The 15,086-nt window shown below is 48.8% G+C and overlaps 1 protein-coding gene across 1 annotated transcript in view; it reads left to right on the top strand.

The window, feature by feature from the left end:
* NID2 (nidogen 2) overlaps nucleotides 1-15,086 on the top strand; it is a 48,554-nt gene that overhangs the window by 16,864 nt on the left and 16,604 nt on the right. Inside the window, exons 4-12 of the mRNA XM_083166691.1 lie at nucleotides 464-1,032; nucleotides 2,473-2,622; nucleotides 2,783-3,028; nucleotides 3,207-3,407; nucleotides 3,593-3,820; nucleotides 6,262-6,408; nucleotides 7,268-7,396; nucleotides 8,140-8,280; nucleotides 14,733-14,858. Of these exons, the coding sequence (XP_083022817.1) occupies nucleotides 464-1,032; nucleotides 2,473-2,622; nucleotides 2,783-3,028; nucleotides 3,207-3,407; nucleotides 3,593-3,820; nucleotides 6,262-6,408; nucleotides 7,268-7,396; nucleotides 8,140-8,280; nucleotides 14,733-14,858 (1,937 nt within the window). The remainder of the gene's footprint in view (nucleotides 1-463; nucleotides 1,033-2,472; nucleotides 2,623-2,782; nucleotides 3,029-3,206; nucleotides 3,408-3,592; nucleotides 3,821-6,261; nucleotides 6,409-7,267; nucleotides 7,397-8,139; nucleotides 8,281-14,732; nucleotides 14,859-15,086) is intronic.

Below are 15,086 nucleotides of genomic sequence, written 5' to 3'. Positions count from 1 at the left end.
CTTTGCGCCTCTAGTGACGTTCGTTACTCTTGGAAAGCACAAATCTCACCCTATTGGATCTTAGGTCGTTATTGCCCAGTTCCGTAGTTCATAGTTGTTTTTGTACAATTCCAGGCTCAACAAATATTTGATGATGGCTTTCAGTAATTAGTAACTTGAGGTGGAGAAATGCGTTACTGAAATTTGGCTGCACATTGGCAGAGGCATTGGATCAGTTACGGTGTATGTGGGATCACTGCCACCCTAATGCTTGCTTAGAATCTGATTTAGATCTGATTGTTATTGGACTTGTTTATAAAATTTGGTCAAGAGATGTCCGCTGTTGGCATGTCTTCCAGCTGCCCCCACGGACCACAATGACGTGGCATATACCCGCTCCAAATAAAGACTGTACGCAGAAAGAGCGATAAATAAAGATTTTACCCACCTAAATGAATACTTACCTTTTTATTTTATTTTGTAGAAAAAGCAATATTGGCAATCCAGGAGTTTGGGTGTTCCACATTGGCAGCATCACAGAAATTGATAATGTAATACCAGCTAAAGTGCTGAGCCCACATGCCCAGGAACGGTACGTGCCATTGATAAACTCCCACAATGATTTCCCCGAACATCAAGAACAAGCGAACTATGAGGACAACTACGATGATGAAGAGGAGGTGGACTACCCTACCGGTCCAACCACAGAGCTGCCTACAGCTGTCGTTATCGACAGAGACCCTGTTGATGCATCTCGTGGCTTTTTGGACATTGATGATCCGACCACCTCAGACTTGGACAGGGAACGGGAGTCATTGCCTGACAATCCATCTAACAATCCTTTGCCATCTTGGGAGCAGCCCAGATGGACTAGAGGTGGTATTGTAAATGAACCTGAGATTCGGCCGTCTGTCTTCAGAAATCTTGGCAATGAACCAGCAGTGGCTGAAGATTTCTCAAATGTTACACCAAATCCTGAAGATAGGCAAAATCCTGATGTCTATAGGAGTCGTATTTATGGCTACGATGACCATGGTGGCTTTGATACGGATGGTAAGACCTTAATCCCATTACATACAAACCTTATTGGGCTTCAGACATTTAATACAGAGCAGCTATAGATTCATGAAATATTAAATGTAAATGTTCCTTCACCCAACTGTTGGTTCATTTCTTGCTGTTTTCCGAATAACTCCCTGGGAACCCCCTACTAACTCTACCTTCCAAGCCTCCGAGACGCAGTATTTTTTTTATCAACCTTAATACTGTTGACATGAGAATATGAACATGGCCTAAACTTGGAATGTTGACATTGATCATTCATTTTCATTAATTTCACCACTGATAGTTAATAGAATATTGTCAAAACGCCCTGACTTTGCATATTGCCGCTTCTGCCAGAAGTAGCCATCTTGCTCTGTAAAGGTGATTGCAATCTTATCTTAAGGCTAGAACAGGCATTCCCAACCACGGTCCTCAAGGCACACCAACAGTGCAGGTTTTAGTGATATCCAGGCTTCAGCACAGATGGTTTAATCAGAATCCCTTAGATACTAATTAAGTCATCTGTGCTCAAGCCTGGATATCTACAAAACCTGCACTGTTGGTGTGCCTTGAGGACCGTGGTTGGGAATGCCTGGGCTAGAGGCTGCTGCAGGGTCACCACTAGAACTGTTGGGGCCCGGGACTGACCTACAATCTGGGCCCCCAGCGGCACAGCGCTACATCCCCATCGCCCTCCGGCTCCTCCGACCTCCACCATCAGTCAGGTCTGGGGCGCACACTGCACAGTGCAGCCTGCAGAGTGCCGAGCCCCTCTGTCCTAGGCTTGGTGCTCTGCAGGCTGCACTGTGCATTGTGCGTGCCTGGCTGGGGAGCCGCCGGCGCCGGGAGGGGGAGGCGATGTGCGGGTGCCCGGGTGGGGGGGTTGGCACCGCTGTGGGCAGCTGCCTGGGGCCCGGGACAGCTGTACCCAGGGCACCCCCCTGTCGGCGGCCCTGGGCTGCTGTGTTCTGTGATGTCATCTGCTATCATTGAATAGTTTGCTCGGTTTATTTTTCAAGAGCCACAAACCACTCAGCTTTTGGAGGTAGTGCAGTTTTTCAAGAAAAACAAAATGGTGCCTCGAGGAAGTGTAGGCCTCCTGCGTCATGTGATCATTTGCTACTAAGTTTTGTGGCGTGATGATGAATATGGGGGGAAATGGCCATTTTGTAACATCAGCTTGGGGGAAGCAGACAGTTTTGTTTTGATTTCTCTAGGAACTGGTGACCTCGCTGAGATCACAGTTCTTTGAAGAACCAAACATGAATTTATGAGAAACTTGTCTCATCACTGATGAGTTCAGCTCTCAAAATGGCAGCCTTCGCTGTGAGGAGGAGTTTACATTATAATTGGAGATTTTTTTTCACTTTGGTTCATATATATGCCTCATATACCAGAGGCATATTAACCCTTACTTACTCTTGTGGTGTTTCTGGTGTCCCCCTCTAGTTCTCACCTTTAACCCTGTGAATAAAGAGACTTGTGAGAGGAAACCAGGTCACTGCTCTCAAAATGCCTTTTGCACAGACTATTCCACCGGATTCTGCTGTCACTGCCAAGATAATTACTATGGAAATGGCGTACACTGTCTGCCAAAAGGTAAGTCACTATTTGGACATACCCTCCCCCTGCTCATTACCCTGTCTGTTTACCTAAAGATTGTCTGGTCATTATCTTCGTCCACTTTATCACCTTTCCTCTCACCTGTGCGTCCGTATTTGTGTGCGCGCAGTAAATAACGCTATCGCTGTGTTCCCAGGAGCCCCACATCGCGTCAATGGCAAAGTGAGCGGAAGTCTGCAGGTGGGACAGACCCCCATCAGTTTCGACGGCATCGACTTGCATGCCTACATCGTGGTAAATGACGGAAGAGCGTACACCGCCATCAGCCAGGTTCCAGACCCCGCGTCCTGGTCACTAACCCCGCTGACTGCCATTGGAGGACTGTTTGGCTGGCTCTTTGCACTTGAGAAACCAGGACATCAGAATGGTTTCAGCGTTACCGGTGAGTATAAAAATTTGTTACAAATATGGGTTATAATTGGGAAGTTCTTTATGTTTACTTTGTATAGGCTAATATTATTTTTTGCGCCTTTCTAGATAAATTATAAGTTACGATGGTTTGCGTTGATATTTTTGCTACTTAACTTTTTTTTTATTTTTTTTTACCCTCTATCTCCTAGGTGCAAAGTTTGTCCACAACATTGAAGCTGTATTTTCCCAGGGCGATGAAGTAATTCATATTACACAGACGGCAGATGGCTTTGACTCGGATAATTATATCCATTTACGGACGACCATTAAAGGAAAAATACCATACATCCCAGAGACCTCAACCATCCAGATCTCTCCGTACTATGAAATCTACCAGTATTCTGGATCAGGTAACACATGACAGATCTGGGGGTGCTGCTGTATTGCGGGTGAATATATTGTGACATTTTAGCCTACTCGCGCCCTACAGGCGATGTATCTCTTGTATCCTTGCCATAAGCTTTGTTAATAGCATAACATTTTTCGTTTTTTGGATCTGTCATCTTAAAACCTCATGGTCTTTTCTTCTGTTCAGTTGTGACGTCCTCAACGATCCGGGAATACACGGTCACATCGGAGGATAACGTGGTCCAGAGATTCTCGTACCGACTGAAGCAGAACATCACTTTCCAGGACTGCAGCCATGCGCAGAGGTTCCCGCCCAGTGCGCAGAAGCTCTCCGTGGATCGGGTGTTTGCTCTGTACAATAAGGATGAGAAGGTCCTCAGATTCGCCATCACCAGCCATATTGGATCCCTTCATGGTAGGTTACGTAGCTCACATGTAATGGCCGTGATTATAATACAAAATGTCAGCTGCCAAAATGAGAGAAGTTTCCTCCTGAGCACCAAACGGTATCCACAGTATCGGGCTTATTCAGACCTGTTAGTCGTAGGCAAGGTGTATGACAGGAAGCCGGCGTTTGTGGGCAGTAACCCGCCGCTGCCCGGGAGTGTCAGGGAAATAGGCTTGGCCAGGTGTGTGATGGGAAGTCATGTGACGTCAGCTCCGCCCCCGCTCAGCCTGTTTTTATTGCAGCCGCCGAGTAAGTCCTGGGCTACGCACAGACTGCGCACACACACTGGGAAATCATTCGATGCTGAGCGGCTTGTAGATGGATTTGTAGCTAATCGCAGGTCTGCTAAATGTTAGCAAGATGATCACAAGCTTGCACAGGGCGGGATTTCACTCTGGTTGGGCGGCGTATACCTGGTCACAGGGCTCTGCAAAGTAGCAGCACGACGTTCAAGTCTGAATAACCCCCTTAGACTCTAACACTACATGGTAAGTCAATTCAGAGTTATTAGATATATATATATATATATTTGGAAAGACATAGTTAAGCCACCAGGCAGTTTTTCGCTCCCCCTAAGCCCGCCCCCAGACTCCTGTGACACTAGCCAATGGGAGTCTGGAGGCGGACTTAGGAGTGTGTGAAGACTTATGCTGATTCCCGGCCGCTGCAAAGCTCCAGAGGCAAAAACCAAAAAACTAAACCGAGGGACAACTCACCCAGAGTCCTCCGTAGATCCTCCAAACTGCACTACAAGTACCAGTATGCCTTCCAGATAGTCATGATTGTGCAGTGTGACCTTGTCATTTCGTCACCGTAACATCCACCCTGTCGTGCCGGGACCATTCCTTTGTCAGCACTTCTCAGGATGCCTTTCCAGGAGAACAATGTACGGGGTCAAATGCCCCACTTTAAACACCAGGACTCCATCCGTGGAGAATATACCCCGACAGCCCTGAGCTACGCTACGTCCTCCGCGTCTGTCATCCCATTCAGCTCAATTCAAAAGCCTCTAGAAGTTCTAGCCCCCTTTGTCCTACAGCCACATCCGTCTGGCAGTTCTGACACCGCGTGCGGAAGTTCAGCGGCATGCTCTGACAGCTGCTGTGGAACTACAAGTCCCAGAACAGCTTGTAGAGCTCTGGCTGGTGTCCCACAAGCATTGCTGTTCGTTCGTAAGACCGCAGCCTGTATCATGTGTACTTGTCTGTGTATGGCCCAGCACAGGCGGTACATCAGTAGGAAGGAGTGCTTGCACTGTCACAGCCTGCAGTGTCATGTTGAATTGTATACGGGTAGTTTCTTTTACAACAAGATGTCGTTCAGCAAGTTTTATTATGTGCATTCGTGTGCTGGGAGTTGGCGAAGAAGGGTCCCCCCCCCCCCTATTGCTGCTCTCTCAAGTAACAAAGACCCCTTTTTATCCTTTAACTGCATGAGTAATCTGGCCGCAGCTTCTGGGTCAGGAAGTCAAGCAACCTTATGTGCTCCATAAAGTCTCCTAAAGGGGGGGTTAGACCATTCATTAACCAAATACAAAGAGCAGCAGATAAAGATCCCTTTGAGAATGTCAGGGGACAATACCCGTAGGAAGTGTCTGGGCAAATTACATGCTTGTGAAAATCAAATAGTGCCATTATTTGTGGGCTGGAGGCGAAAAATGTCTCGGTGACAGAGACAGCCTCTGAGTGATTGTGCAGCTTGGGAACTGTGATCTGAACGGTTATAAAGCCCAGGAGTGCGTTGCATCGGAGGCGGCGGGCAGCGGCTTGCCATGATGTGTTCATTTTCAAGGTCGACGGTAGTGGGGGCTGAAAAGCATTTCCTACAGTACGGAGAAGAATATAACCTTATATCTGAATTAGGGAATGGAAAGTAATGAACCTGTTGCTCGCTACCTGCTGCCATATTTCTGCGATTCTCCCAAGTGTTACGTTTTGTTGTATGCAGTCTCATGCAACCGAATCTTCAGAGGCAAGAATACAGGAGGAGAGAAAGCAGCCGGGTACGAGGAAGGGGTGAAATAATCGCAAGTTATAAAGAGGTCTCTCGCGCAGGCCTTTCGGAGACAGCGGCGACTGAGCGCATCTATCCATTAATAGATGAAAATGAGGAAGGGCCTTGGGCCAAGTGTATCCACCGCACATGATTGGTGGAGGTGTTTACTAGTTCCCGTCACCTATGGTGTTCTCAGCAAATAGCGAGCAAAAGTAGGTAACAATATCCAGGTCAAATAAACACAGGATAACCTCCGCAGGGGTCAGCGCTGTGAGAGAACAACGTATGTCTCTAGGAGCGGAAGGGACAGAGGAACAGGGTCTGAACTGGGCCGCACAACATGGCGGAGATGGGAGTATCTATAAAGGGACAGTATTTTACTAATATTGAATGTTTTCTATATTTGCTGATAGATTCTGCCCAGGACCAAACTCAAGTGAACCCTTGCTTCGATGGAACGCACATGTGCGACACACGAGCCCAGTGCCAGCCCGGGGCAGGCCTTAATTACACCTGTGCCTGCGCGTCAGGGTACCAAGGAGACGGCAGAGATTGCACAGGTAAGGGGACCGGCTATCCTATAGCGATTGTTGCTTGTTATTGGTCGCTACTTGTGTCTGTGGTCCCGGGGACACAACACTGTGTTATGCCGTGTTCTCAGCTGTCTGTAAGTTGCAGGGTCACGCCTGTATTAGGGCTTAGATATACAGTGATGACATAATAGGCAGTGGTTTACAATAGGGAACAAACACCGTTATATAACAGAGCAGTAAGAGGGCCCTATTCACACGCTAATAACCCGGGTGGATCATGCGGTTTAGTTCAGAAGATTGTACGAGCCTGAGTGCGAGCTATAGGGTCCAGCCACGTGGCAATCATGGTCTGTAGAAACGGAAGTTTTGTGTGAACTGTGTAGATGAGTGGTAAGTAGTGTTCCTTCTAGGAACAGGGGCAGGCAGGGCACCGCTGCCCGGGGGTAGCGTCAAGGAGGCAGACCAGGCCCGCCGACATCACTGTTCTGGGCGGTCCCGGGCCACCGTCGTCACAAAAGGGACGTGCCGTGCTGCGCCGTGATGAAAAGGGGCGGGCCTGGCCACCCGAAGGCTCTGCACTGCTGGGGAAGAGCCGGGCATCGCTATCTACTGCGGCGCCGGGCTTCCCAGGTACCACCAGAGGAGTAGGAGGCAGGCTGTTTTAGCGGAGCGCTGCCAGAGGGGCAGGGCACGTTTTGGGCGCTAAAACAGCCTAGCGGGAACACAAGTAACTACTTTTAACTTATTTAAAGCTTCGTTTGGGGTTCATGAATTTGAAGTGATGAGTTTCCAGGGAACACTTAAATGTTTGACAGATTCTCACTGGTTACCAAAAAGATCCATGATGCAGAACTGACTGTGAATCTGTTGTTTTCTGTCACTACAGATGTTGATGAATGTAACGTGGGACTTGCCAACTGTGGGCAGAACACACAGTGCCTGAACTTACCTGGGAGCTACAGGTGCGAGTGTGTGCCAGGCTACACATTCTCTGCCGACGGGCAGTCCTGCATATGTAAGTAGCGTGTTCTTAGCTGTCTGTGTCTCTATCCCTCTCTCTGCCTCACAAACCCCCACTCCTCCTCTCTGGTTTGCTCTCTTTTTCACTCCTCTCTCTGCCTCCCTCCCCCCCCCCCCTCTGCCTGTCTCTCTCTCTCTCTGTCTCTCTCTCTCTGTCTGTCTATCTCTCTCTGTCTCTCTCACTCTGCCTCCCACTGTCTCTGTCCCTGTCTCTACCTACCTTTCATCCTGTGATTACCGGCCCTGAATACATTGCTCCCTTGCGGTGTGTAATCACTGTAACACCCCGTGTCCGGTCTGCGCTATCTGCCTGTCACCCTGCCTTCCTGTTACCCTGACACTCTCTATAGTAAGCCGGATCATGGCTGCTTCCCACTGCTGGGCTGTAATCCTCTCCTGCAATGTTATGTCAGCTGCATTGTGCTCACGTCTGGGGCTATACACATCCACCTCGTCTCGCTGTGACAGGCCTGCGCTGTTACCAAGTATCTCCGCTTTCCTGCTCCGTCTATGACAAGCAAATGTAAAAACAATTTCTAACAGAATTGAGTTCATCGGCGCCTACTTTGTCACAGAGTATGTAACGTATAACTCTGCACGGCCATTTGTCGAGTACAATCATCACCATACGCAACCAACCGAATGACCCCATTAACACTTACTGAAGCATCTACTGCTGTTCTTGAACCCGCTCAGGCTCCGCTGTGTACTTGCTGACGGTTTCTGTTTTATTCTCAGTGGCGGGCTCGTTCGGGAACCCTTGTGAAGACGGCAGCCACACCTGTGACAAGGCCACGTCTCAGTGCGTCCCACGCGGTGACGGAGTCTTCACTTGCGAATGTTTCCCCGGTTATGTGAGGAGCGGGCAGTCTTGTATCGGTAAGATGATCATTTATTCCTCTCTGGCAGAAAGGCTTCTGATACTAAGACCCCGGCAAAGTGGCAAATATAAATCAACGTTCTCACATAGGAGTTCATGATGCATGCTTTCTCATGGATGTCCTGCAACACTATGTAGACAAAAGTGACTGGACATTGACAGCGAATAGATCAGTGAGATGCTACTGACGTCAGTACTTTGTATATCCACCATGTGCAGTGATTTCTGCAGACGCCGTTACCGGCAATCTGTCCCTAAGTTCCTGGACAACAGCAGGGGGTATGTTTTGTCCTCTCCACTTTCTGTACAGTGACCACCTGTGACACTGAAGAAGGTCGAGACAGCCTAGACCAGGCATGTCCAAATTCCAGCTTTTGTAAAACTACACATCCCAGCATGCATTGTCATAGTTTTAGCATTCCCTAATAGCAAAACTGTGGCAAGGCATGATGGGACTTGTAGTTTCACAACAGCTGGAGGGCCATAGTTTGGACATGCCTGTTCTGGACCTTACTGATCGCTCCAGTTTGTCCCGGAGGTTCTCAGTGGGGTTAAGATCTGGTTGGTCCATGTGGGTTACCAAATTTTCTCCAAAACCTTCTGAGGCGGCCCCACAGCATAACGCCACCACCTCTGTGATATACTCCAGCATCAAACACGTCTATCTGCTCTGAAATGTTTTATGCCTTCCCAAACCCATGTCTGCTGCAGGAGTGCACCATTCCACTTCCGAGGGGTGTCCAGACACATATGTCCACATAGTGAAATAAGAACCTCTGGGCTTTAAATTCTGCAGTTATAGTTTTACCTGCTCCACTGTCGGCCAGATTACAGTACTAATATCCTGCAAATGTTGGCTTAGACATAGGTCAACCTCCCTCTGTGCATCACTGAGGACCTAGTAGGTCATCTGTCTTTTGGAAATTTGGTGACCTGTCCATGTAGATGAGATCCTTGATCTATAAGTATGTATTCCTCATGTCCACTGACACCACCTCCTACTTTTATATCCTCAATAACCATCAATGAAAAGATTAATGGCCTCTTACCAGGCCATGAAAGCGATGGGGTTGACATGTCTAAGCTATAGCCCAGGTCCTGGAGTCCTCTCCCCAAATTATTTGAAGTGGGAGAGAAAACCACAGGAGTTCCTGGGTGGGCAGTGACCATGCCATACCTTTCCAAACCCCTTCCATCCCCAAGAACGAAACGTCAATTCTCTGGGCAAGACTCTCGGGATGTCTGGACAGATTGGTCAGTAGTTAGCGCTATCCTCTAGAGCAGGCATGTCCAAATGGTGGCCCTCCAGCTGTTGTGAGACTACACATCCCAGCATGCCTTGCCATAGTTTTAGCATTCCCTAATAGCAAAACAGTGGCAAGGCATGCTGGGACTTGTAATTTCACAACAGCTGGAGGGCCACAGGTTGGACACGCCTGCTCTAGAGTGTAGGTGTTAGCGCTATCCACTGGCCACTGACACCTCGGGAGTTGTGCTCTGTGAACTGACAGCCTCCATCAATCAAATTCTGACGGTCAAGGTCTTCCTAGCACAGCCAGATCTTAATGAGAAGACGTTCTACCCAGTGCAGAGCTTTTCACTGGTAGATAATCTCCATTTATGATGTCTGAGCCTCCTGACCAGTCTGAATAGGGGTTTGGTATGAAGGAAGACCTCCAGTATACTGATCAGTACAGCAGCCAAAGCCAAGCCGCACCTTATACAAGACACCTCTCACTCCTCCCAAGTATACACAAGTGCTAATAGCATTTTCTAGACAGTTCACACCCACACATACGTGTTCTATGTCACGCTGGCATGTATTTTGTGCTGTTTTTCTACTAATAAACGTACTTCAAAGTTTTGGCATGTGAATCGGCCAGTGTTATATGACTCAGGGCTCCTGGCGCCAAGGCTCTGTGTCTGTTTCATGCAGCTTGGATTGCACATTGTATATTACATTACCAGGAAAACACTGGCCCGCAGAGGAGGAGGTAAAGCCTAAAAATAAGAGCAGCCTGGAGAGTGGGAGGTAGTGGGGAGAGTGAGCGGGAGAAAGTGGGGAGAGTGAGCGGAAGTGGGGAGAGGGAGTAGGGAGAGTGAGTGGGAGGGAGTGGCGAAGCTGGAGAGTGGGAGGTAGAATTGGACTTTTATTAGCCTGTTAAAAGCGGAGATCTGATTGGTTACTAGGTCGGAGTAGCCTTTTACCATGTATCATTAAATATGGTGTTTAGGAATTTAGCAAATACTATTTGATGGCAATAAAACAGATTGTGTGTATATATCTATATAACGTTATACAAAGAGAAAACCAAGAGGAATGTGAGGATTGTTTCTCCTGTAGGTAATTATTATTTCTCTTTGTTTTCCATTAACTAATAACTAATCCCACCTTTCGTTTGTATAATTCGGACAGCCTTGATCATGATCTGTGTTCTCTGCCTGGGACAGGCTGTCCCGTGTTCTCTGCCTGTCGCAGGCTGTCCCGTGTTCTCTGCCTGTCGCAGGCTGTCCCGTGTTCTCTGCCTGTCGCAGGCTGTCCCCTGTTCTCTGCCTGTGAGCGGCCTGTCCCGTGTTCTCTGCCTGTGAGCGGCCTGTCCCGTGTTCTCTGCCTGTGAGTGGCCTGTCCTGTGTTCTCTGCCTGTGAGCGGCCTGTCCTGTGTTCTCTGCCTGTGAGCGGCCTGTCCCGTGTTCTCTGCCTGTGAGCGGCCTGTCCCGTGTTCTCTGCCTGTGAGCGGCCTGTCCCGTGTTCTCTGCCTGTAAACAGTCTGGCGTGCCGTTTATAGATAAATTAAACCTTCATACAAACCCTGAAGAATAAGTGAGTGAGCACAGTGCGTACTGTACAGTAATACAGAGCTTTCCATGCTGTTCCCCCTGTCCATGTACTGTACAGTAATACAGACCTTCCCGTGCTGTTCCTCTGTCCATGTGGTAACAAGCTGGACCAAATCCTGCTGTGCAATGTATCCCAAATAACTCCAATGACTTTCTAACCCTGGGAATGGGGGAGATGCATTGAACCGAGCCAACCAATCAGCTCCTGTCATTTTCCAAATGGTGCCCAGTTAAGAGGTCAACCGTGTCTAGGTCAACATGTCACATGAAAAGGTCACCATGAGTTTTTTTGGGGGGGAATTATTTTATTTCCCTGAACTTTTTCGTACTTTGACATTGTAAGCTATCCGGCTCCCATCAGAGGCAGCGATACTGTACCTGATAAGCGGAGTGGATATAAGTATTCAGCACTTGTGTAGACTAAGGGGCATTGTTCACAGGAATGCCGCGGCGAACGTCTTAACGACCCGTTATCCCAGAACGCATCAAGGTGTAGAGTTCAAACAGCCCAATAACACTGCTGCTTTGTCTCCCAGTTCCTGTCTGGTAATGAGGGCTCCCTTAATCTAAGGTTTCTTTCAACTGTAAATTAGGTGCCCGGAGGCTGATTGCGATCAGCAGACTGCACAGGAATGTGTGTCACATCCTACAGCTGACAGCACCAACCTGAGGGGAAAGGGAGAAAAAAACCTATTCTCTGTGTGTATTAGAAGGTTTTGGTTCTTTCCGGTGACCTGGATCATCTCTGTGGCTGGTTTGCAGCGCGCTCCGCTCTATGCGTCCTCCACACAGGAGAATATACCGCTCGTACACCACAGGCAGCCATTTTTATGCTTCTAGTCATAACCAGGAGATTGCGGCCTATCCGTGCACTACTGGTGGCGCTGCACTCCTCGGTAACTGGTAATAACCTGGGCGCGTTACCCATAGCAACCAATCAGTTTATACTTATTTAGCATCTTCTAGAAAGATATGGTCGACCATAAGTTGGTCGATACTTTTGGGTCGACATACAGGAAGGTCGACAGGGGTCTAGGTCAAGACATGGGTTAGGTCGACAGTCAAAATGGCGGGAATCGCCAAAAACAAGCGATCCACGCTGTTGAACCCCCTGCGCCGGCCGCTCCCCCTATTCAACGTGCCGGTGAAATTCTCGCTGTCAGAGGACAGCGCGGATTTCCCCAAACAGCGAGGCTTGTGGCTAATGCAGGGAGCCCACTGTATTCAGCCACAAGCCTCTCTGTTTTGGTGGCCGCACACGCCGTTTCCCCCTCGCTCCAAAAACCTAGCGAAGGGGAAATAGCGTGTGCCAGGGGGTCAGTTGAATACTGACCCTGCAAGCTGTCAGAGCTCGCGGAAAGCACTGAATACACCCCTATGTGTACAGGGACTTGCAAAAGTATTCAACCCCTAAAAAGCAGGAGCCATTTGTAATACATATCAATATCTTGTTTTTTGTTTTTTTTAAGGGGTTGAAGACTTTTGCATGCTCTTGTATATACCGTGGGTATGGATAGTATTACTCATGTATTATAGACATTCCTGGAGACTGACAGCACTTGGGAGGGTCTTTGTGTAATTGTAAAACAAAGGGGTTCTCCCCTAATGTTCTGCCAGACAGAGTTCCTTCAATCTCCAACACTGAAGGACTAATAGTGGGTTGTAAGAATCTTCAAACAGACTATGCAAATGAGTAATTAGAGACAGGATATTAATTGGAGCGATGTAATCTGCGCACAGCAGGGGGGCGGGGCTGAGGTCGCCACTGGAAACACAGAAGAAGCGAGTTTAGAAATTAATATTTTAAAGAGTTTTTATTTGGTGGGTTTGGTATATTTCATCAACATTCTTCATGTCAAAATGAGATTGTTGACATGGTACTAATGTCGACATGCATATCGATTATGTTGATATTCATTATATAGATACTGATGACATGACAACATGTGGTCTAGAGGTGACCTACCTGGTTTGGGGGCTCTTGCGGTTTTGCTGTTGTTGTGAGGATGACTTTCAGCAGATTGTGTGTTGCATCCGGCAGTATCGCTAACCCTAGAGGAGAGGAGAGGTGCATGTGGACACATCTGTGAAGGTGCATACACACTGAGTTTCCCAAGGGGTGGACAGCTTTCCATAGCAGGATGCTATAGAATGCCTTACTCTACATTGCTCATAGAATAGAATAGAATCAACTTTATTGGCCATGTATGCTTGCGCACACTAGGAATTTTTTTGTGGATTTACAGTGCAGCATCAATCTGCTGGTAATACCAGCAGATGAGCGGCGGCAGCCGGCTATAATGCGGGAGTGTGCATCAGCGCTCATCGCCGGGCCGCACACACTGGGCGGCTTTTGAGCTGAAAGCATCGCAAACGGTTAAAGTGAGCTGCTTTCAGCTCAACATGGCCCAGTGTGTGTGGGCGTTAATGCTTCTGCAATGGCCGGGATCAGGTGGACAAATCTTATGTGCACTCCTGTAGCCTCTCTCCCAAGTGCCTAACCCTGACACCCCCCCCACCCCTGTAGCCTAACTCCCTAGTGCCTAACCCTATCCCTGCCCCATGTAGCCTAACACCCTAGTACCTAACCCTATCCCTGCCCCATGTAGCCTAACACCCTAGTACCTAACCCTATCCCTGCCCCATGTAGCCTAACACCCTAGTACCTATCCCTGCCCCCCTGTAGCCTAACACCCTAGTACCTAACCCTATCCCTGCCCCCCTGTAGCCTAACTCCCTAGTACCTAACCCTATCCCTGCCCCTCTGTAGCCTAACACCCTAGTGCCTAGCCCTATCCCTGCCCACCCTGTAGCCTAACTCCCTAGGGCCTAGTACCTAACTCTGTCCCTGCCCCCCCCACCCCTTGGCCTAACTCCCTAGTGTCTAACCCTATCCCTGCCCCCCCTGTAGCCTAACTCCCTAGGGCCTAGTACCTAACTCTGTCCCTGCCCCCCCCCGTAGCCTAACTCCCTAGTGTCTAACCCTATCCCTGCCCCCCTGTAGCCTAACTCCTTAGTGCCTAGCCCTATCCCTGCCCACCCTGTAGCCTAACACCCTAGTGCCTAACCCTACCCCTGCCCCCCCTGTAGCCTAACTCCTTAGTGCCTAACCCTACCCCATGCCCCCTGTAGACCTAACTCCCTAGTGCTTAACCCTATCCCTGCCCCCACGTAGCCAAACTCTCTCCCTAGTGCCTAACCCTATCCCTGCCCCCCCCATAGGCTAACTCTCCCTAGTGCCTAGCCCTATCCCTACCCCCCCCTGAAGCCTAACTCTCACCCTCGTCCCTAACTCTACCCCCCACCCTACCGTAGCCGAACTACCTAGTGCCAAACCCTATCCCTTTTGTGTGTTGGTGTGGTTTTGTCATAAAGGGGGAAATAAAAAGTCCGCCCACAACGCTTGCAGCAGTTCTGGTATGGGGATTGGCTGACGCACTGTCCTAATTACCTGTTATGTAAACCTGCCTGGATCCTGTGGACATTATCCAGTCACTGGCATTCTCCATGACTGATAAATCGCCTTGCGGTTAGCTGGTTGGCGCGTAGTATGCTTTCAGGTCCCATTATTGTCTCCGCTGTATGTTTATGGAAATGAAATCCTGTTTTACAGATGTTGATGAATGTACGGAGCGCAGGTGTCACCCAGATGCCGAATGCAGCAACGTTCCTGGCTCCTTCGCGTGTCAGTGTAAACCAGGTTACACGGGTGATGGCTTCCAGTGCACACAGGCCCCAGGTACGGAAGTAATTAGCTCTGGCGCATGTGGACGCAGTTACTCAGGGTGCTCAGATTTGTAGCATATGGTTTGTAGGGTTTTCTATGTTTCATTTGTGGCTTCCAACCAGCCATGCAGTGGAGTAGGGAACGTATAAAACACCTACCAAGGCACAAAATGGCCGCCCTCATGTGACCAAGACCATTTTATACCTGTGAGTGCCAAGTGAATTTGTCAAAATAGGTGTG

Source organism: Crinia signifera, chromosome 12 (assembly GCF_055691185.1).
Source record: "Crinia signifera chromosome 12, ASM5569118v1, whole genome shotgun sequence".
In the NCBI taxonomy this organism is placed as follows: Eukaryota; Metazoa; Chordata; class Amphibia; order Anura; family Myobatrachidae; genus Crinia; species Crinia signifera.
This window is presented reverse-complemented; position numbering and strand designations above follow the sequence as displayed.